At 41.3% G+C, this 24,951-nt stretch overlaps 1 protein-coding gene across 1 annotated transcript in view; it reads left to right on the plus strand.

The window, feature by feature from the left end:
- LOC124624246 (obg-like ATPase 1) overlaps positions 1-24,951 on the plus strand; it is a 300,300-nt gene that overhangs the window by 80,243 nt on the left and 195,106 nt on the right. The window contains exon 3 of the mRNA XM_047149095.1: positions 12,589-12,649. Coding sequence (XP_047005051.1) covers positions 12,589-12,649 — 61 coding nt within the window. The remainder of the gene's footprint in view (positions 1-12,588; positions 12,650-24,951) is intronic.

The raw sequence follows: 24,951 nt of genomic DNA on the forward strand, positions 1-24,951 counted from the left end.
TTCTGGTGCTTACGACGAGCCGCTGCACGGGGAACGCTCGCCGACCGGCGTCTGTAACTGACCACTAAAACTAAAAGCTCGCAGCGCCGTCACAAGCAGGCCACGCCAAGTCCTCGGTCGCTCCACTCGCGCGTCCGTACTGAAGGATTCGTGGCTTGGTCAGCAGTTGGTCTGGAACAGCAAATCATATTCTGGACATAAGGAGTCTTCATTCAAGCTTTAACTCTCGATCGTAATGAAACACAATTCCTCCAAACTGTTAGAAACATTTCTGTTTGCACCGACGCCCTACACTGCTGCATTGGTGGGAAGATTAGTCGAGCACCCTGGGATTCCAAACAGATGGTAACCTGTCGTGGAAACCACATGTCAACGTTATCTTGGCAGAAGCTGAATGCATTTACCTCTACCATTGACAAATGGCCACACTAATAACATAGCTCAGTCACAAAGAATATGTTTAGTCCAAAAGGAAGTCACCAGGACCATAAACAAAGTCCTCCACAAACCGAAAGTTGGATTTTGAATACAACAGCGCTTTACCAAATATGTTCCTACTGGACATCTGGACACGTAGTATGTGTGTGTGTGTGTGTGTGTGTGTGTGTGTGTGTATGTAGAGGACGGGGGCTACTGTTTAATATGGACTCTAAAAGACGCGCAAGTTGACATTTTTCAGATATACAGATAATGACCAGAATACATGTTAAATCACAAGCATATAGAAGGTGTATCATGATTAATGGCATAAACGCATACAGTTAAAAGTACGCGATACTAGAAGCAGAAAAAGTCTGGTAAACGTGCTACCTCAAGTGTTACGGACATTAGGTCATCTTTGCTACTGTGAAACACATCTCTTTTTACTGAACAATTGCTCATAACTTTTAACATATACATTTCAGAGCCCATATTTACTAGGCATTTTTTTTTCTTATTTTGGCCCATACCTGCCTCCTGCCAGGATGTGGAAAACAAAGAGCTAGCAGTAGAAGATATTTGTTTCACAGTATCGAAAATGAAAAGTTGCCCGTAGCTCTTGAGATATACATTTGGAAGCTCATGTTTACTACACTTTTTTGCTTCTAGTATCGTGTAATTTCAGCTTTATGCATGTCCGCCTTTAATAATTATGATACACCCTGTATGCGCTTCTGGTAATTCTTTGTGTAGGAAATTTATGGTTGACAACATGAGCTCGGTTAATAGGAAGTATGAGATTAGAAGTCTCATAGTGTCAGACCGCAGATTTTCAAAGACGAGTTGAATGATTTATTTTTGTCAAACTGACCCTGTTTCGTTCAAGCTTGCGAAATTGTTTTATGGTAACTGTAGGTAACCGAAAGTAATGGAAAACAAGAGAATAGCTGTTCACATATGAGTATTTCATGTCCAGTTAAGTTGTTCGGGTAAATCGTCCCTAAAGTGAAACCGATGAGCAGGAAGAAAACTTATCATGTTAAGTGGAGTGAGGCTTCATTGCTTGGTGCAGCCATCTTGATTTCGGTTTACGCAAATACTTCGAAGCGTTTGCTACTGGTATGCTGTGGCTGAAACCTTGCCATTTCTTGCATACTAATTCAGTGCTCCTTCATCTTGTCATATTGTTATTTTCTTTTTTCTGTTCATGTAGTTCCTCCATTGCGTACTTTTTTTGTCATGAAAGCCCAAAATTATTCTTTAAAAAATTTATATCGGTCATTTTCGATTCTTTGAGATTTCTTTGTTATTATTATTATTATTATTATTATTATTATTATTTTATAGTCACCCATCTAACACAACAACTAAATCATAACCAGTAAGGCAGCTTGTTTTTGTTTCATTTTTGTTGTTTTTTCTGTGAGTTAGATGTTTCTTCATCAAAAGGCGTTATCTCGGCCACATGATACCTGTTTTTTGTGTCTCATCCAGGAATGTCCCAGACGTCTCGGTAGCTGTTCCACAGATATTTCGGTTTTGTACCTCTTCTGGTCGTATAACCATTTCCTATAGGTGCCGTGTTTGATAGATATTGGTTAATCTTCATGTTACTCTCGTATTCTTAATTCATTTCAGTACTTTTTTAGTTTTTTTTTCATTTTATAATATTTCTGACATATTAGGACTTATTTCGTGATCTGCGTCATGAATGATGAAGTAGAAATTAATTTGAAACAATGATTTTAAATTGCTATTAACTGACATAGTGATTGGATTATTTACTTTTTAAAAATAAACTGACTGGGTGATGTGTGCTGTCCTTAGGTTAGTTAGGTTTAAGTAGTTCTAAGTTCTAGGGGACTAATGACCATAGATGTTAAGTCCCATAGTGCTCAGAGCCATTTGAACCAACCAAAAATAAACTGAAATTGCGTTTAGTAGTAGTAGCCATTACTGAGAATAGGGAGTCTTCCCCATGTAAATCAAATTATGCCCTTTGCTGAGAACACAAATTGCGTGCCGTCAAGGTGCTTTGGAACTACGGGCATCACAAACTGGTGACACTTCTTAACGGCAGAGGTATTGATGTGTTAAGGTGCAGTATGTTACACGGAGGCGGGCTAGCATCACTTCGGCTAAAATACAAGTGCCTGTTGCGTGTCTTCGGATGAAACACCGCTATTATCAACGCGGCGCGTGGTGGTCCCACACTGTGCAATCTTGTGGTCGGCAGACCCCTGAGGAAATTGATTGGCGGTGACTCCAGAGCTGGTCGTTTTCGTTCGGAGCGGCACGCCGGCCGTCTCGTCTCGTCTCGTCTCGTCTCGTCAGGTCAGGTCTCGCGCCGTGTCGCCGGCGCTGCGTCTGCGGTGCGCCGCCCTGGCCGCCACGGCCGGCTGGCCACACCGTATGATCTCGCCGCTATTGATTGCAGGCGCAGGGGAGCGCATTAATGCCCCCGCCGTGTCATTTGCGCCGTGATTACAACTGCGGCCGCGAGGCCCGGGAGATCTGGGTGAGTTATTATTAGCGGGCGGACTCATTTCCACCCACCGAAAACCCACGGCAGCTGGCCGGCCGCCTGCGTCTTGTGTCCGCCCGCCGCACCGCTGTCCACAATAAAAACACATTTCCTCCGCGTCCCCCCGGCTGCTGCTGCTGCTGCTGCTGCCGGGGTGGCTGCCACTTTGAGCGTTGCACGTTGCTCCGTGTCGTCAGTCTACGACCGGGAGTCCTCACTGGAGGTCTCGTCGCGGCCACTCGGGGTCGTGCCGAGTTCGCGGACGTGTGACAGTTGGCGCGCGACGCTGGCGACTCTAGCGGCGAATGATCTGGATGCCGTTTCACGCGTGGCTCTGACGACCTTCGGTGGGTCGGAAATCCACTGCAGCACCGAGTACTCTGATCCTCGACCAGTATCAAAGGTTCACTACGTGACCCTGCGCGGCTTTCATTTCATAACTTTTCACCAGTACTCGAGTGCGGATGGAACAGCGTTACATCGTGGTGCTCCTTGGAACGGCTATCGTGGCTGGATTCCTGAAATTTATATCAGCTACATCACAGGGCAGCTACCATCGGAACTGAGTTTGAATTGTTCATAGATTTAAGTTCACCCTTATTAATAAGCTTGCAGGGTGGGAACTGCCACAGTGCGAATCATCGCCATACGGCATCCACCACTCTTTCCTCCAACATCCGTGGCTATCCGCATCATCATGATGGTGCTGATGTTCATCAGCAACCATCACCATTCTCGTCATTATCAACCACATTAACCACCCTGTTTCACAGTCCCATTATTTTCCCTTCAGTTTATTTCATTTCTGCACACTTTTGTGTGCCCAGCTGCCTATGGACGCAGGTTTTTTTTCCCGACAGAGGAAACTAGAAGCTTTCTGGTTACTTAACCCGCTGGTACTTACCACGCAGGATAACGTAATAGTTAAGTAGAGAAAAGGGCGTTGTAACTTCCCAAATGACGGATGCCGATAACTGATATCATCATCCTACTCGCAATGGACGAACGTGGAGGATAACGCAGTAGTGGTAATACCTTTCAATATTTATCTCTGTAGCCTCGGAATAACAATAAAACTACGTTTAAGTGGTTTGCTCACAGTCGTATGTTGGACAGTTCCAGCAACTTCTCGTGAAGCATCGTTTCATGCAACATGGTTTATAGAGAGAGTATAACTTCGTTGCTGCAAGTCAATAAATTCGACGTGGTCCATGATGTTCAAAGAATTTCTTCTCCCCTGATACCCTGTTGTACATCTCATGGGCAGCAGTTTTTGTGACAGTAAAAATCCGACAAACATTTTATATCGTTATCCAGTTCAACTTACATTCCGCCTTAGAGCCACACGTCCGGCTCTTGCAACCTCTGGCAGTCCTGTTAAGTAATAGGCACCAAGTGACGTCCGAATTTATAACGGACATTCATTCCGCAGAAAAGAATTATTGCATAATCACCTTGCATTTGTCATGTATACAGCGGCTAACTAACAAGTTCCATTTCTACACGTGCACCATGAGAGGAATATTTGTAGTCTGTCGTCGTGCTCAGATGGAGACTCTGCTCCGTGTGCTTCCGTGTGGTCGCTGTTGTCCGAATGTACTGTACTTCACGTGCAGGTGTGTGTGTGTTTAGTGGTCGGTGTGCCCGCTGCAGGGAGCCCCAAGTGCACGTAGAGGCGCGGTAACCAATCAGCTTCATCCATGGTGCCAGACGTTGTTATTTTTATTTTCACAACATCTAACAAGGTAACTGTTGTTTTCTGCCTTTTTCGTTGTTCATTTGTAACTCCTGTCCCGATACGTAACATATTCTACGTACTTTATCCACAACATCCCTTTCTGTACGAGCTCAGGGAGTGTAATGCCGAGCTGTAGAATTAAGTTTTTTTATGTTAAGTCATGAGTTTCTCCCTTTTTCTCGATATTTAATTAGATGTACCGTTTCCATTCCTAATCTCAGATAACGCATTTCGGATTTTTATGGATTGAGTTAACGAAATATTTCTGCTGAATTTGTAATTGTGATTTAAAATTAACTATTACGCTGGGTATACATAACTTCTCTTACCTCCTGCATACACATTTTTCCTTCCCGCAGATTAGTATATACGAGTCGTTGAAAGTTTCCGCAGATCAGAATTTATGAGTTGCTGAAACTGTGGGCTTTATTTGTTTCTGGAGTACTTTGTAACTTGTGTCATACAACTGTGGCAGCATACATAATCTTGCCTTAGTAGCCCATTTGGTGAACGTGTTGGCATTAAATGAATTTAAGTATGTTTCATAGAACATCAAAACTTGTAATCTGTTTAATGAAAGAGCGGTTCTAGGCGCTGCAGTCTGGAACCGCGCGACCGCTACGGTCGCAGGTTCGAATCCTGCCTCGGGCATGGATGTGTGTGATGTCCTTAGGTTAGTTAGGTTTAATTAGTTCTAAGTCTATGGGACTGATGACCTCAGATGTTAAGTCCCATTGTGCTCAGAGCCATTTGAACCATTTTTTACTTTTAGTGTTCCATTTCCTAACCTAATTCCCTCAGACTCGACTATTTTCCATTACTCTTGTTTTCTTTTGTTGATATACATAACTTCCTTCCGAGATACAATCCGTTCACTTCAACTAATTTTCCATGTTATTTGCTGCGTGTGACAGATTTACAATATTATCGGTAAGCGTTAGCCTAAAGTTTATATTTCTTCTCCCTGTACTTTAATTTCTCATTGATTTCATTTACTCCGTGCTCATTGTACAGAATGAATTACATAGGATAGGCTACAATCCTGTATCACTCCCTTCTCAACTACTGCTTTCATTTCACGTCGTTCTACTCTTATAACTGCAGTTTCGCTTCTATGTCCGTCGTAGATAGCCTTTCGCGCGCTCTATTTTGTCCCTCCGAATTTCAATAAACACTGTAATATTAAATTCCACAAGGCTGAAGTTTTTATGTTGTATAGAACTTAAATAAAATCTACGTTTTGACTTATTTCCGTATCTCAGAGACTCGTCACTGTGGGGAGTATGATCCATGTAACGTAAGTGCTATGCGTTTATGTTTAAGAAGTCGTGTAGGCAAGTAGAATCGCAGTTGTCAGAAAAAGGAGCAAAATGGATTTAAGCCAAAAAAAGAGGTCACACCATATTAGCTCGCTGAAATAGCAAGGGTCGTCCTTCGACTCCCACAACTACAGCCTATTCGGTTTTCTAGCCTTGGATCGTATCTTTTGATGGATACCGCTCGTTATTGTCTGTTCGTTGGCGTGCAGCAAACAATATAACTACTTAAGTAATATTGGCTTCAGAATCCGAACTCAACTGCCGCGGAATGTTATCGTTAAAGATGTTCCCACTCGTAACATGAGAACGCCAGATGCAAAGAAATGACGTTTTCCGTTGTCCGATGTTGTAAAGAGGACATTTTACAAGTATCATGTAGCATACAATTCACATACAGCTGTGGTTCATACTGTCAAAGTCCTCCCCTTATCCGATGAAATGTATGTTTTCCTTAACTGAGTTTTTACGTATACAAAAAGAGAGACGTTGTCTGTCTTAGTAAAAGGTTGATGCTTTTCTGTCAGTTAATTCATTAGATACTTCGAAAATTTTATGGTTTTATTGTTAAAAGTATATTTTTTTAGAGGTTGCATGCATGAGAATACAATTCTGCTTAAATGGTGAAGAGCCGCAATATCTGGTTCCTTCTGTGCCGTGTAACTGGTTGTACTTTATAGCTCCTCGGCCCAATCATGGACTTATTACTTGGCACTTAGGATGACTCCATTGCCGTTATTAATTTTGTGTAAGCTGTCTCCCTTTGCTACCGAGTCATATTGCACCATTGGTCTTTTACATGCGATAAATCAGGAAGACGGACCACTCATTTTTCTAGTAAACTCCACAGAGGTACAAGCATTCTACGAAGCGAGTGATTATACCATTGTTAGCGCACATTATGACATAGCTGCTGTAATGGATGCTCTTTTTATTAGTTCCCTTATATGGATAGTCAGAATTAAAGGGCGGCGATCACTATGTAGTGAAATGATGTCTGTGAAACACTTTTACAACACGTCGTTGACATTGTAGCGTGCCGCGGTGCTTTAGGTCAGCCCTGAATTTGTGTACACCTCGTTCTGGTCGCTTCTTTGCTCAAATCAGTTTTATTTAGCTCATTGCTGTAACTCCCGCCTTCTGTGCGCTCGTGATTAAATGGAAAAAATCAAAATTTGATGCTCATGGTCCGTTAACAATGGAACACAGTATTATTTCTGCAGCTCGATCAAAACCTTCTAGATATTGAACGTTGGTGGCTGCTGCTGCAATTCAACAATCTTGGGAATAGTTCTACTGTTTATATTTTGTTCGAGTATTTGCTGAAAATGCGGCTTGTCACTTCCGTCTACAAAAGTACAGTTGAATTATTTTTCGCAGAAGTGAAATGAGGCCTCAGTAAGAAAAGCCAACTTCTGTTTCTTTTTACAGTCATTGATCGTTACCTGGGAAAGCTTTGTAATTTCATCAACATAAATTATGATACACATTTTCAGGGAATGCTCGATCAAAATCTAAATAGTCTCTTCATTCACAAGATAGCTGAGTTGCGACAGTAGCCAATTTTGGCGGAAATTCTGTTCGGGGGAACATGCCACACTGTTTCCTGGGGCAGTGTGATTCAAACACTGACGTACTGGTTTGCTCTTTACCGTTATGTCCTTGACGTTGTCAAGTGTCGTTGTCACACCAACGACTCTTTGATTTTGATAGAACTGAATTAGTTGTAGCTGGATCGAGCAGTTCATAGATTAAACTCAACATGAATTTAGCAAATCTGTGTGGAAGCGAGACGTGGTTTGTCAACTAAATAAATAAATCCACTCGTCTAACATTGCTGTAGCGCTACGCAGCGCTTCTGTTTAAATAAGAGACAAAAAGAAACGAATTACGTTCTGCCGTATTAGAATCTCTGTGGTGACTAAAACCCGTCGCGAGAGGAACGGATTACTCCTTAAATCTAATGGAAAACTCAGGGACGAATATGTCGTGACAAATGAAAATTTATACCAGATCAGGACGGGAACCTAAATATCGTGCTGATTTCTACCAGTCGCAGTAACCATAAAGCTATATGAGCACGCCTCCAGGCTTAATTCGAATTTTTCATCGACACTGATTTTTCTTCCCATTATTTACGAACACCATAACTCGTGAATGACAGTGCCAATGCCGAATTGTAATCAAGAGGCAGAAACGTCAATGACCACAGAACATGCTTCACCAATTAAAAAGCGATACGCGTCTCGTGAAAAATACTCTTTATTTACGATAAGCTTAAGACGGAAAACCAATAATAATTGATTATTAAGGTAACTTATTTAGGGGCAAATTTATTTGGAAACCAGAAGCCGTGTTTTTATCCAGCACGAAGTCAGTTTTCTTGGTAGTTTTTACAAAAAGAGTCCTTTCAATGTTAATACAGCCTTTAAGCAACACTTGGTGCTTTGACAACTGTTTAACAAAAAGGAGTAGACACACTTATAAATGTACATTATCGTTACCGATATTTGTCTTTCCCAAAAATTGTGCAAAGCATTATTCGAATACCAGAACCAAAACAGTCCCCTAAAACCTGAAGGGTTTGACATCAGTTAGATAAAGAAGTCATATGAACTGACACACACATGAGTGACCTGTAGGAACATATTAAATAGCATTTGGGTAATATAATGCAGTTAATTCCAGAATTTTTTCCGGTCTGCTCTTCCTTCTCCGTTGGTTAGCATGTTCTCAGAAAGACATGCGAACTCATGAAATAATTGAAATTGTGGTAACACTTTCAAAGTGAAAACTCGTTAATAACCCGGCGTTTCGTCTCCTCTGTAGAGTCGTGTGGGTCTCATTGATAACTTGTGGTGCCCGATTCCCTCTTTTATTCATGTAATCTTATAAGGAAAACACATTTGAAAATAATAAATTTAAATAGATCCGCTTCATTTGTACTAACAATTTATTCAAATCACGACCGGTTTCGAAATTTTAAAATCCCATCTTCAGGTTTATGAAATTATGGTATTTGTTAACATATAACGGGCAGTCGGGCCAGTCAGCGGTACGAGACCCAATCGCTGCATGTTGGCGGAAACTGCCCACCGGTGGGCAGCGCCACGGTAGGAACGGCAGCCACTATTGTCGAATTTGGACAGTTTCCGCCAACTTGCAGTGATTGGAGCTCTTAGCACTGACTGGCCCGACCGCATGTTACCGAGGGAGGTGGCGCGATGATTAGCACACTGGACTCGCATTCGGGACGACGACGGTTCAAACCTGCGTGGAGCCATCCGGATTTAGGTTTTCCGTGATTTCCGTACATCTCTCCAGGGATGTTAAACCCAATCTTCCTTCTTCCGACCGCATGTTGTGTATCACCAAATACAATAATTTCATGTACGTCAAAATGAGATTCAAAAATCACGAAAACAATCATGTTTGAATAAATAATTGGTACAACTGAAGCGGACCACTCTAAATTACTGCCTCTCAGTTGCGGATGTCATCCATACCAAATCTTGTGCATTTAAAAATAATCATGTGGCCTCGAATATATGGTAAATATGTAAAAACATGACGAATCCGCCCGGAGTTCCGTCACGAAAACTGTAACTGACAGTCTATTTGCAACAGGAACTGTCTTTGTAAAAGGTAGAAGTACTATCGTCACGCAAGGGTTACGACTTCTCTGACACGAGATGTATTTTCATACTCTGCTGTAGGTTTGTTTGAAACGTCACTTGACTGCTTAAAGCATAATTCAAATACTAATGCTGCGATTTTTAATATTAATTGTACAGATGTTAAAATCTGTTCTGCAGTCTACGATCCGCTTCCTTCAGATCTGTTTACACTTCTAACTGTTTGAGATCGCCGTGTGTTTGGGACTGCGAGACGATGCTAGTTTCCGTATATTCGCGGAACGTCTTTTTTTCGGTGACTGTATGTCCTAATACAAAAAAGAGTTCTTAACTGTTGGTATTCGGCATGACAGGACTACTCTGTTCTCTAGTTTCTTAATGGAAGTTATGTCTTCTGAAAATGATTTAAAACTGCTACTTTTGGGGTGCAGTTTATACTTAAAAAGTTTCTTCAAGTGTGTGTGTGTGTGTGTGTGTGTGTGTGTGTGTGTGTGTGTGTGTGTGTGTGTGTGAGAGGGGGGGGGGGAAACCGGGGGGGGGGCGAAAATATCTGGGTAAATAGGATATTTTCACACGTCCGATATGGGGATTTGCCACTAGGAAGAAAAGAAAAACTATGGGCACCTTCCGAAAACTTGTTTAACGTGAGAAGACAGTTACGCAACGAACACAGTAATTTGCCCAAATCAACTACTTGAGAATCAGCACAATTTCTTAGCCGATTATCAGTTTGCCTGATTTAACGTTTAACGCGCACGACCGTATATATTGTTCGACGTAGTGCTACTGCTAAATTTGATCTGAAGATGATTTGTGTCAGGATTCATTTCAGTAACATTATAGTTAGTCACGTTTCCCCGGGCGCCTTGTCTTTGTCTGTGATGTTATTTTTCATGTTGGTCCTTACCCCCAAAAACATTTAGACCCTTCTCAAAACCCAATTTATGTCAGCGTTGAGACATTCTGGAAGAAATGAATCAATCAGACTTTTGATATGTCTAGAATTACGCTAATACGTTCTTAATTTGTTTTCAGAATATCACAAGCTTTTGGCTGTTTTCTTAATATTGCCTTAGTTTGAAACTTCCTAACAGATTAAAACTGTGCCAGACCGGGACACGAAGTCGGGACCTTTGCCTTTCGCGGGCAATTTGTCTACCAACTCAGCTACCCGAGCACGAATCACGACCCATCTTCACAGCTTTATTTCTCTGTCCGCCACACAGTTTTATTCTGCCAGGAAGTTTCATATCAGCGTACACTCCATTACAGAGTGAAATTCATTCTGTAGTATCTCAGTTTTATAGAATCAGTGATTCAACACAATCTAAAATAAGCTGCCGAATATTTAGATAAATTTTGCTGTCTGCAACATACATCAGGTCAGAACTGCTCTTCAGTGCGTGAATCATGTCCTTCATAGTTCGTTAAGACTGATAATAAGAGAGTAAGCTCTTACGTACAGGATAGTGACTAATATCGTTTTGTCATACTTAATAACCATAGAGATGATGCAGTTCTATGGAGATGAAATCATGTGTTGGGGAACCAGTAGACAAATCAACTGTAAAGTTGGCGGACAGAAATAATTTAAAGTATTCTATTTTTAATTAGACGTCACCACATGCAGATATAATATAGTCTGTTAAGTAGGCATTAGGACACAAGTGGTAAAAGATATTGCCTTGGTTCTTTCACAACCCGACAGAGGAGACCTTTGTCCTTCCTGCAATGTCCATAAAGCATTACTTTGAATTCTTGACTGAGATACACAAGAAGAGACATGAGTGCAGCTTACGCGTCGCGTTTATCAAGGTGTTTGGTTCCGCCTGCTAGACGTTACTTCGTCGACAAAATGAAGATTGGATACTGCAGGAGGACAACGGTCCGAAGCACAGCAGCAGGCTTTGCAGCGACTGGAAAAAAAAAAAAAAACCGGGAAGATGCTCAGGTGCTGGATTGCCCCTCACAGTCGCCTGATGCTGATCCTATTCAACGTCTATGATCTTACATAAAAAAGATTATTTCAGAAAACAGAGCAGCTGAATAGCTTTGCATAAGAGTCATTCAGATCAGTGCTTCCTACGAGAAGACCCAATTTACTAGAATTAAACGTAAAATTGTGAAAAATCGATGTTTCTTGTATTTGATACACATTCTTCGGGGTCTTTTAACCGTACTTCTATGACGATTCGTAACGGCATTGTCGATTTACAGTGACGAGAATTGTGGATTGTCGTAAGTATTACGTGCACCTAGATTGATTTATCAAGGGTACCATGAAGAAGTTAGGGAACTGTTCGTGCGGACAGTTCGTTGCTGCGGCGATCATTTATCGTTTGTACAGAAGAGAGAAGAGGTGTGATAGAAAACAGGGAACCCGTGCCGTTTCAAATGGAAAAGAAAGCTGCAAAATTAAAAAAGATGCTTAAATCGATTTAAGCATAGCTAGATATGTAAATAAAAGAAGTTTTGGGGGACGTCGATATGAAGAACGACTGCGTCTTGTGCCAAGCTACCCCGTTTCTACACGGAACTATTATTAATCGAATCTAACCGAAGAAGATAAAAGTTAAAGCGTAGGACTCGCTAGTTCAGAGAGACGCAATGAATTTGCGATTTATAATGGCTGCTTTTTAACATTTTATGTTATGATATCTTTAAGCATTTACTTGTCATTTAATAACTGCAAAACTAAGAACATCTATTTTTCGGAACACTAAACCATTGAGTATTTTAAACTGTTTCGATAAAGTTGTTCGTCTTTAAATATAATCAGCTAACAACCCCTGTTGTAGGGTATAAAGTTTTGTTTGCTTATTTACGATGGTACTACTCGTGAAAATTACATTAGTCAGATGGGCGCTGTACGCTGTTGTATTTTGTGTTTGCCTTTCTGCGTGTGTTCATTTTTACTGTTCAGGTGTTGTAACATTGTTTCGTTTGTTTCAGCAAGTCGTGTTCCGGTGCCCGACGAGCGATGGGATTACTTGTGCGAGTACTACAAGCCAGTCAGGTGAGTGAATACATCCAGCTTTTAAAAAAGTGTAAGTTTATGAGAAAGTGTTGTACGAATTATGTGCTCGTATTTGTTACGAAAAAACAAGAAAACACTTTTTCATTCTTCCTGTTGCGGCAGTGTTCATTAGGTGGAAAATATTGTTTTCCTCGACTTCAAGATTTCTGAAAGTTTCATGTTGCGGCAGTGTTCATTAGGTGGAAAATATTGTTTTCCTCGACTTCAAGATTTCTGAAAGTTTCATGCCTGCACTTGCATGTTAACACTTAACGTTAACAGTGCGTGTTAGTACTTAAAATTAATAGCATCAGAAATAAAAAAAATCAACTTAACACTTACGCGTAAAAGCTGATTGATTTAACTGAAAAGTTTTCTTGTGTTTACCAGTGCGCTGAAGGAGCAAATCGCTCTGCTTTGGACAAAAGTGTGTAAGTGCAGAAATATGAAAAAATGGGTTAGTGTGACAAGGAGTAGTGACAAATTTGAGCAAAATATACTTTAACTAGGAAATGTTTTTTGAGGGATGGTTGGGACTGGGAGGAGAGGAGGTCGGCATGCAAAAATGTAAATATGCTTCAGGCAGATGAATACAAGTTTCCCACAGTTCATCCCAAAGAAGAGTGAAGTAGCCCATTATGTTTCTTCATTGCTAATTCCTTCATTACTGTTTACTCGCTCGCTAGTGTTTCATGTATGTCACAAATTACTGTATACAAAGACGGCGTGTCGCACGAAACCGCTTCCTCACTGTCAAATGGTTCAAATGGCTCTAAGCACTATGGGACTTATCTGAGATCATCAGTCCCCTAGACCTAGAACTACTTAAACCTAACTAACCTAAGGCAGGATTCGAACCTGCAAGCGTAGCAGCAGCGCGGTTCCGGACTGAAGCGCCTAGAACCGCTTGGCCACAGCGGCCGGCTCTCACTGTCTCCTTTAGTAGATTCGTCTTGGTATCAACTCTTTAACAAGTAAAAGTAATATACAACTAAAAAACTTTGTCGTATGTTGCGTGGCACTGTAATTTCTTTTCTCCATGCTGCCCTGTCTTCCAGGCTAGATAGCACCATTTATGCAAAATTGTTTCCATACTCATTGAGAAATTCCGATGTTAGTGAAACATGTTAACCACAGTCGACGATCTAAATGCAACTGTGATACACGCGCTGTTGATTAGCTACTACGACGCCAAGTTCTGTTTATAGTGCATAAAATGTTTCACCGACAAGTGGTTATTATAGAAAACAAGGTTGCTGAGCTGTGGCGGAATGAAGTTCACTATGATCCAGAAGTGGCAAAATTTATCATACGTGGAGATGAAGTATGGTTACTTGAGTATGACGCTAAAATGGACGCTGACCAGCCCCAGTAGAGGCTTCATGAATAGACCGAGCCCACGAACGATCGAATGAGAAGGTTCTGCTCACTTCGTTCTTTTATTTAAACGGCGTAATGTAGGACTACGAGTCCTTGCCGCCGTGTCGTAAGGTCATTAAGGAGTACTATCTGGAAGTTGGTGCTGTTAGCGTGAAGCATTCTGAAGAAACTGTCACTATATTGGTCGAAACAATTCGTGTAAATTGCGCCACGGTAGTACATCTGCTCACTCGTCTTTCGTTGTCCGTTTCTTCTGAAAGCAACGCCATCATGATGCCACAGCATTCGTCGGACATGAGCCCCTGTGATTGCTTCTTCCTATCCTCGAAGCTGAAAGGGATCCTAAAAGTAGAACGTTTTGCTGACACTGAAGAAAGGGAGCCAGAATCGCAGGAGGTGCGAAAAGCTATGCTGCAAATTACATTTCTAAAATGTTTTGAAGGATGAAAAGCTGGCTCTTATGTATTATATTTCACGGAGAGTGTTTTGAAAGGGAATTAAAATCGATATTTGAGAAAAAGCGAAAATTCTCCTTGTTTCTGTCGCGCTCCATACGCGACTGTATAAGCAAGCGACAGGCCCGCATGCACAAGCGGTGCACACACACACACACACACACACACACACACACACACACACACACACACACACGCACTGGGACTATGAGTTTCGGAAAAGATGTTAGACGTTCTTATTATGCCGGTGGTTATCACGTTCTAAAGCAATGCACGTCGTCAAATTGTATAAATTCGGCAGATATATGATTTCAGTATGTCTTTACTATGCTATATTCAGGAAGGCACGCTAATGGATGAAGTCTCTGTAGGACACTGAATTTTACGTACATAAAGAAATAAACGAGTCTTTCGTGTGTACATCTTTTTCATTCTCTACCTTTAAGGGTACAAACCCAAATCTTTGCAGGAATATGCAAGCGATTTGGCAGTGGGGCAAAAGGGGTCCCAGTTGTGGATAATTGGGAGCGGGTTGCTAGTTGTAACAAATGCCTTACAACCAAGGAAAACCTGAAAACCCTAGTCGGAAGTGGGAGGGGGAGGTGGCGGGGGTTCGAACTAATTTTAATTTATTTCTAATTTTAATTGATTTCCCAACCAAAAAATAAGACTGCTTGATATCCGTATGCATAACGAAGTAACGTCGATGGTTCTCTCAAAGTGTGAAGTTTACCTTTCATTAGTGTTTTTAAACTTTAATTCTAGTTAGTGCTTCAGACGATCGTATATGACCACAGAGTTCGAAAGTAGTACATATAACAATAAGTTTTCTCTCTTCAGTTTTTATTCATTGTATGCAATACTAAACGAATATACATTTTTGATATTGATGCCAGGACATTGGTACACAGTCGCATGACAAACAACTAAACAACGCCGTTGCGTGTCCCATGCCGAATATCCGTCGATAAAAGTTTATTTATCGGTCGGATTCGAAAAGGGACACTTAGTTGGTGAACACTTTCCGACTATGCTTTTAAGATCTTTACCAATGTGATGGATTCAAATCCTTGTAGCATGCATAATGTGGCAATTTCTGCACGCATTGTCATAAATATCGTTTCTAGCACGAGACACTGTACTATATTTTTATGTGGCGTAAAATATATCAGTGATCGCTGCGAAACGTTCGGATCGTATTTAAGGATGAACGTAGTAAGTAAAATGAGTACGTTATACATACTACAACACTTAAAACTATTGAAGTGAGTGTTTGTTCCGTAGAATGCAAGCGTACAATGCTGACTGGGTTTTCTTATCGAAAGGGACAACCGCTGTTCCAGTGTGGTGACCTCCCTAATGGGAGGTCACTGATCTTCTGTGATCATTACGATACTTGCTCAGTTAATGACAAAAATATGGCTGATAATTTGTCATTTAGCCTCTTCCTGACGCGTAAGTTACTATCACTAAAAAATTTTGAAAGAAAAAAAAAAAAAAACGGTCAAATGTTTTGTGAAACGATGTTCGGAGTCATGTACCGCAATGAAGTGCCGATTGAGGACTGAAAATTTAATGTTTAACTTAGCACGTTAGTATTTCAAAGAGTATTAGAGGTTATTTGTCTGGTGAATTATGCAGACCTACAGCCTCATTCGCTGTACATGATTTCGAGAGTCATTCAAAGGCACGTCAAATCTTTCTCTGGTCTAGTTTATTTCTTAGTTTCAGACAAATTATTTCACGTAACATTTGACCGTTCAAAAAAAAATCATGTGTCGTTCAAAAAGCATGAAATGTATATTTAAATGTCGATCGGTATTCTGTTATTAATAGTGCATAGATCAAGACACAGTAGAGAAATTTGCATTTATGCTGAAGTCTGTTAGTTTTTGAGACTTCATTTACGTAGTTAGCAGCAATTGTTCATGAAATATTTCAGTTTTCCCTCGAATCACTAATTTTGTTTTTTTACTGGACCTCATGCTGGTTAATTTGATATCTCATTTGTCTATTTTCAATCATCGTTTAGCTACGAAATTTCGGAGAAAAACCTATTGTGTAATTTCTAGGAAATCTTGTTTCGCCCAAAAAGCAATACATGTAAACTGCAGTGTTTCGGTATCTGCGAGTGAAAGAGAAAATGTTCTCCAATAGAACAAAGTAAGACAATATATAGTTTTCACGTAATAACTTGATTTTTCATTCCGTACGGTTTGGATAAGGTTTTCTCGTTTTAAATGTTTGAATCCCAACTTCATTTATTGTTCGAATTCTTGAAAAAGTAAAAAAAAAAAAAAAAAAAAGTCGGAGAGGATTCTTCGTGAATGTCCCTTTTCCTTTACCCCGAGAGTCCCGTAATGACACCGCCTTGGGAGTTTAGAATTACGAGAGAAATGTGTAATTTATGCTGAAATGACAGGCACCGGCGTGTAATTCAATTTTTAAGTTACATAGCGCAGTATACGAAATTGCGTTTTTCCCGGTTTTATTCCCCATCCTGTCGGTAATGGCAGGTAAGTGCAGTTCATTACGTGTGTATGTGGCTTTTAAAATTGCTACTGCGGCGCGCGAAAGCAGCTGCTGCTCGTGGCCGTGTCGCGGTGTCGCCAGCGGCCTGTGGTGCCCGTGTCTTCCACACGTCCACACTCCGTCCTTGCTCTTCTTCGGCGTGCAACGAGGGAATTTCCCATCTTGGAATGTCAACTGCATTTTAATTAATTATTCACTGTGTGTCAGAATCTTTCAACAATGTTTCTGCAGTGAAAGTTAACTGGAAGTAGCTTTAAAGCAACAGCAGTTTCACAGAGGAAGACCGCACTGCAGTTCCTTCTCTAAATCCTCGCACAAACGAAAAAATGGCTGACATCGAAATAAGTGTCCAAGGAATAGAAAAGCAACTGGAATCACTCAACAGAGGAAAGTCCACTGGACCTGACGGGATACCAATTCGATTCTACACAGAGTACGCCAAAGAACTTGCCCCCCCTTCTAACAGCCGTGTACCGCAAGTCTCTAGAGGAACGGAAGGTTCCAAATGATTGGAAAAGAGCACAGGTAGTCCCAGTCTTCAAGAAGGGTCGTCGAGCAGACGCGCAAAACTATAGACCTATATCTCTGACGTCGATCTGTTGTAGAATTTTAGAACATGTTTTTTGCTCGAGTATCATGTCGTTTTTGGAAACCCAGAATCTACTATGTAGGAATCAACATGTATTCCGGAAACAGCGATCGTGTGAGACCCAACTCGCTTTATTTGTTCATGAGACCCAGAAAATATGAGATACAGGCTCCCAGGTAGATGCTATTTTTCTTGACTTCCGGAAGGCGTTCGATACAGTTCCGCACCGTCGCCTGATAAACAGAGTAAGAGCCTACGGAATATCAGACCAGCTGTGTGGCTGGATTGAAGAGTTTTTAGCAAACAGAACACAGCATGTTGTTATCAATGGAGAGACGTCTACAGACGTTAAAGTAACCTCTGGCGTGCCACAGGGGAGTGTTATGGGACCATTGCTTTTCACAATATATATAAATGACCTAGTAGATAGTGTCGGAAGTTCCATGCGGCTTTTCGCGGATGATGCTGTAGTATACAGAGAAGTTGCAGCATTAGAAAATTGTAGCGAAATGCAGGAAGATCTGCAGCGGATAGGCACTTGGTGCAGGGAGTGGCAACTGACCCTTAACATAGACAAATGTAATGTATTGCGAATACATAGAAAGAAGGATCCTTTATTGTATGATTATATGATAGCGGAACAAACACTGGTAGCAGTTACTTCTGTAAAATATCTGAGAGTATGCGTGCGGAACGATTTGAAGCGGAATGATCATATAAAATTAATTGTTGGTAAGGCGGGTACCAGGTTGAGATTCATTGGGAGAGTCCTTAGAAAATGTAGTCCATCAACAAAGGAGGTGGCTTACAAAACACTCGTTCGACCGATACTTGAGTATTGCTCATCAGTGTGGGATCCGTACCAGATCGGGTTGACGGAGGAGATAGTGAAGACCCAAAGAAGAGCGGCGCGTTTCGTCACAGGGTTATTTGGTAAGCGTGATAGCGTTACGGAGATGTTTAGCAAACTCAAGTGGCAGACTCTGCAAGAGAGGCGCTCTGCATCGCGGTGTAACTTGCTCGCCAGGTTTCGAGAGGGTGCGTTTCTGGATGAGGTATCGAATACATTGCTTCCCCCTACTTATACCTCCCGAGGAGATCACGAATGTAAAATTAGGGAGATCAGAGCGCGCATGGAGGCTTTCAGACAGTCGTTCTTCCCGCGAACCATACGCGACTGGAACAGGAAAGGGAGGTAATGACAGTGGCACGTAAAGTGCCCTCCGCCACACACCGTTGGGTGGCTTGCGGAGTATAAATGTAGATGTAGACTTCGTCAAGTACCTGAGTCTACAACTATATTCCACTAGAAATTTTAAGGCGTCCTTTCACGGAACGTGAAAGCTTTCATGGATGAGTTGTTGTTCGACTATTGTGACGTCACAGCTTGGAATTTCACGCCCCTCTGCGCTGCGAAGCGTAAATGGAAGTATCTGCCGAGTCAGATTTTTGTGAACAATACTCCTTGTTATTTAAGAGTGCCCTCAGTTAAAAAGAGAGATTGTTCAATTTTGAGAATACATTACTGTTAAATTTCCAGATGAAAATTGTCTGGAGGTTACGCTTAATGAAGAACTAAGGTACAAGCTACAACAGTCGCATAGCTCTCTGAGGTTAGATGTTGATGTTACAGCCACTGTCAGCACAAAAAAAACCGAATAAGAATAGTGAGAGTTAATTCTTTACATGTCAAGTAATTGCAGAAACTTTAAAACAACCTGATAATGAAGCAGTTTCATGAAATTTATTAGCAGCGAACTCAGTAATTTGAAATTACCAAACATCTAAGGCTTGTGAAACAAAAATAATGAAATTTATAAATAGAGCTTGAAAAACAGTAAATGTTGCGAATATTAAATTTATTATTTTATTTTGAAATGTGAATTTTTTCTTTGGAAAGGAATTACGTTAAAATGGTAGTCCCACAATCCTTACATTTGAGATTGCCTCCTCTGAAAAGTGAAGTGCTATGCAGGGAGATTGTGTTTAGTAATATGATCAAAACTTGTGCATTAGTCTGTGAGCAGCCGAATTAAGTAAATGTCCACTTTCACTGAATAACTTAAGGGGCTCCGGAAAGGCTCAAAATCATGAAAAGTTCAATTTTTACTTTTTTGTTTTTTCTGAATCTGCAGACTATTACCTTTTAATAGATATATAATTTATTCAATTCCGAAGACTACAACTATTTTTAAATTTTTTTTGAAATGTGTTCTACATGGGCGTGACCCACTGTGGCGCTGTTAAACTGCTGTCAAATGGTGTTATTATTAACGTCCGTGTTCATCAGGTACATTTTAGTGATGTGAGATAAAGTATGCGTGGTGGCTAACCTGTGATGGTTCAATATATATCGCTGGTGTGATTGTCGATTGTTTCATGTTTATTTTCTCTGTCGTTATCTCGAAAATATTCGTAATTAATTCTGTTTCTTGAGTCTCTGTTTTGTTGAAGTATAATAATGAGTAAAAGTAAAGTTATTAGAAATCCTCTGAAGGCTTTTAAGAAAAGGAGAAATGTTGGAAAGCCAAAGGTATGTGTTATTACTGTAAACAATAAAGACGATAACCAAGTGAGTGAACCTAACCTCTCAAGTACACCTGCCCATAGCAGTCAAAGTGGGAAAGGAAATACTTCACAGAAGAAGCTTGATTCAATGAGTGAAAACTATGAATGTTTTATGGGCGAATCGGATGTGAATGAAATATTTGATATGTCGGTTCTCAAAGGAATTTTTTCAAACTGTGTAAGATGTGTTCATTGTAGTGAAGTTGGTCTGGAACTCTCCATAATAAAGCACGTAGGACTTGCTAGTGAAATACAACTGAAATGTGATAAGTGTTCATACATGACCACCTTTTGGAACAGTGTTGCAGTAACTGCAACTGAAGAAAATGGTAGCAAAATCTACGAACACAACAACGAGCGATGCTTGCTTTAGACAAGGAACGCCTTCGGGCTGCAGACGGCTGTAAAGAGTCTAGAAATACAAGCAAGAGTAAACAGGAGGAGGAAAAAGAGGAAGCTGGAGGAGGAATTTGCAGAGGATGAAGATAATCCATCCTATGGACCTGGAATGCACTAAAAAGTTAATCCAATCTTTGTCGCTCGATTCCCAAAACTTTTATTTTCTCATACTAATTACATGTTTTCTAAGGATCTTCCAAACATATTTGTTTCAAACTTTCAGTATATGTTACACAGTACCTTCTGCATAATTTAACACAGCCTTTTTCCAAAAAACTGTATATTTTTGAATATATAAATAAAAAATTGCAAAAAAATGTGAATTTTCATTACAATTGAAAAAAATCGTCTTTAATAACTGAACTTAAATTTTGTAAAATCCCTGTGTTAAGTTGTAGCCCATATTCCAATAAATAATCTGTAAAAAGTTCAACTACCTACCTCAAATACTTTGTGAGGAAAGATGTAATTTATAAGCGTTATTTTAACATTGCAAGTATAGGGCGTTCCGGAGCCCCTTAACTGGTAAAATGTAAATGTCGTTTGACTAGGGCCTGCCGTCGGGTAGACCGTTTGCCTGGTGCAAGTCTTTCGATTTGACGCCACTTCGGCGACTTGCGATGGGGATGAAAATGATGATGATTAGGACAACACAACACCCAGTCCCTGAGCGGAGAAAATCTCCGACCCAGCCGGGAATCGAACCCGGACCCTTATGATTGACATCCTGTCGCGCTGACCACTCAGCTACCGTGGGCGGACAACTTAACTGGTTATCCTAAATAAAAGTGTTCTAGGGTGTGGGCTGAAGTTCGCTGTTCTCATTAGCATTATGAACAGAGCTGAATCAGTTGTATTTTCTTGTATTTATCCATCATTTGCTTGTATTGCAAAGCAGAAGTTGGTGAAAAGCTGTATCCGGGAATGTTTTGTCACCAGTGTCAAGCAATCGACGAGCCCAGAATCTTCTTTGCCATTTTCCCCGTTCTTCTTTGACGATCGCAAACAGAGTTAACGCCGTCGTTTTACACGCGTCCGTTTTCGCAGAGTGTGACTTGGACGCCGGATGCAGCCGATAACTGACGCTCGGAGAACGCTGCTGTCGCAATTCACAAAGAGGAGCACGCTCCGTGACATGTAGGAAGGTCGTTTCAGAGCGTGCTGCAACCACGACACATACTGCGTCTGGCGTGCTTCACGGGGTCTGGCGTACGGTACCTTTGGTACCACTATCATTTTCCTTCCTCTCTATTCCATTTTTTTGTGATACTTTATTCCGTCATCGTCAGTTCAGGAGACTGTTTGGGAGGAAGTAATATGTTGCCCAACTCTTGGTCGACCGTACGCTCTTTCACTTTCAACAGTAACCTTCTCCGTGACAGACAATGCCTCTCTCGTAGCAACTACCATCTGAGATCGTTACGCATTCCTGTAAAGCGCTCTCACTTACTAAACGGTCCTGTGGTGAAACGGGCCACTCTTCGTTGATATGCTCTATTTCTTCTATTCATCCTGCCTGATAAGAGTCCCAGACTGATATAAAACACTCAAGAATTGGTCGAACAATCGTTTTGTAAGCCAATTCTTTCGTGGATAAATGACGTTTCCTTAAATTACGTCGCTCCGGATGGTTACTCCAGGTATTTTGCAGTTGTCACCGTTTCCAGTGATTTTTCATCAATGGCGTAATCGTTCGGTTATAGATCTCTTCGCCTATTTAAGCGCAATATGTTACACTTATTTATGTTCAGGGTCAACTGTCCGTCACCGTGCCCACCATCGATCTTCTCCGGGTCATTCTGAACTTCGCTGGTCTTTGGTACTGCAACCTTCCTATAGACAACAGCATCGCCTGCAGAAAACCTCGTAGAGCTTCCGGCGTTATCCACTAATTCATTTATATATACTGTAAACAGTAACGGCCCTATAACGCCCTCGGTAGTACAGAGGTTAGTATCCCCGCCTGTCAAGGGGGAAACCAGGGTTCGATTCCCAGCCGGGGACCAGCCGTTCGGGGTAGCTGCGCTGTCCGGGGCGCCTTGCGACGGTTCGCGCGGTTTCCCCCGTCGTAGGTGCGAGTCCTCCCTCGGGCATGGATGTGTGTGTTGGCCTTAGCGTAAGTCACTTTAAGTTACATTAAGTAGTGTGTAAGCCTAGGGACTCATGAGCATAGGAACTTACCACAAATTTTCAAATTTTTTCCCCTATAACACCTCTTTGGGGTTCTCCGAAATAGCTTTTACATTTTTTAAATCCCATTCAAAGTAAAGTATTGAATTCTGATACTTAGAAAACCCTGGATCCACTAGCAAATCTGGTCCCATACTCGATAAGCTATTAATTTGTTAACTGAATGCAGTGCGAGACTGTATCGAATGCTTTCCGGAAGTCAAGGAACGCATTATCAACCTGGGCACCTAACCTGGGCACCTTTGTCCACGGCGCTGTGGATTTCATGAACTAACAGAGCGAGCTGTTTTTTTGCAAGACCTCTGTTTATGATTCCATGTCAGTTTTTGTAGTAGAGTGATTCATTTCCGAGAAACATCATAATGCCTGAGCACAGAACATATTCCATAATTGTGCAAAATCACTTCGATGTTCAAGCGACCTACGATTCATGTACTACCTGTTAGACGGGGAGCAACTTGTTTCGCATAATCTGTAGAATCTCACAAGTATCTCATTCAGTCCATGTTCCTTTTCGCTATTGAGCGATGTAGTTTACTTTCCATTCTGCCATTTCGCCATTCATGCAATGACTGGAAGGAGGAACCATATCCTACCTTCCGCGGTGTAACAGTGTATTCAGTATTTTAGCTTTCTCTCTGTCACGAGCTTTCGTGTCGAGGTAGATGTATCTCGAAAAGTTTAATCCGTTTTGGTAGAACTGCTGTCGACTGTTGAAAGTGCCCTCCGTAAAATCGGACTCTCCTGTTTACCGTTTCCGGCGAGAACGCTGCAGCTGGACGTCATGACAACGTGTTGCTTATGGAACTAATGGAGGCGATAGTTATTGAGAAGCTGGCATTGTTAATAAAGTATTTTGGAACGAAGTGGTAAATGTTTTGGGCAAGGAAGCCACTCATTACGGAGAAATTAGTCATTGCGGAGTCTTGGCTACCGAAATCTTCCGGACAATCAGATCTTTACGCAAGCAACGTAGGACAGAATGCGACAGACGTCCCCAGAAATAGGGGAAGAACTCAGTTGTAACCCTCACGACCAGTGGATCTCTGGAACTGTAGTTGCTGATATTCTAGGATTTTAAGAACCTTCGTCGCAAGACTGAACATCGATCATGACTGATTCAAGAAACATCTGTACCGCATCGTTCTTCCACAATCTTCGTATGTGGTGTAGAAGAGGGCACCAATCATGCAATCTCTGTTGCGTAAATCGCCGTGTTTACACAAATATTCCCCTGCAACATAGATAAAAACTGAACTGTACACTTAGAAATCCACCTGTAATTTGAGCTATCTGGTGAGCCGTATAAAGTGTTATGTGAAATTGAAAAAAAGTTGTGAACTGTTCATTTGATAGCGCTACGTTCGTAGTTAACAGCGTAATAGAGCTACCTGTAAGAACGCTTTTAGATGGAAAAAGGGAAGAAACGGAACGGAAATTGTTTTCCGTCTCCATTATTTTAGCCTCCCAGTTACGCCATCTTGTCGCAGATAGACTACGTAAGTGTGCCGAGACCTTCCTGAAAAATTCCTGCCAACTACTGCATTAATATGTATTTGACTACTGCGTGGTATGTGGGGGGTAAGGTATAATTAAGGATACCGGAAAGGGAATCGAGTTACCAAAATTCCCATTGCTTTGATGGTGCCTGTCTGACTGCCGTATGAAAAAAAATTTTGACTATTGTTTACACATACCCACGCATTTAACCATATTCAAGATTTAAAATGAACTCTACTATAGTGTCGCTCAACAAAATACATCTCGCGTTCAAAATAAACCACAAAACTGGGTTCCAATTTCCAGGGTTAGATCCCAAACCTCTCTGCAGCGTCTCGTGGTTGGGGGGGGGGGGATATTTAACGTTCATGAGGATGATGATGGTGATCGCCCTAGTTGTTGTTAGAGAGAAGTTACCTGTATACCGACACCCAGCATAAAAAGCAGAGAGAGCGTATTTCGTTTTAAAAAAGCCGTGGAAATATTCTCTGCCACTGAACTTAAAAAATAATTAATTCAGAGTGAGACATTTTCCTTCCATTCTGTGACACAGGGTGTTTATAAAGTCAACGTATCGCTCTCCACTTCAACATTTTATTATGGACTATAAACGAGATGCACACACGAGAGCCGGTCGTCAAAGACTGTGATTGACTCTTTTTTTCCTGTAGCTTCCGTGATAGTTTCAT

This window comes from Schistocerca americana, chromosome 1 (genome assembly GCF_021461395.2).
Source record: "Schistocerca americana isolate TAMUIC-IGC-003095 chromosome 1, iqSchAmer2.1, whole genome shotgun sequence".
In the NCBI taxonomy this organism is placed as follows: domain Eukaryota; kingdom Metazoa; phylum Arthropoda; class Insecta; order Orthoptera; family Acrididae; genus Schistocerca; species Schistocerca americana.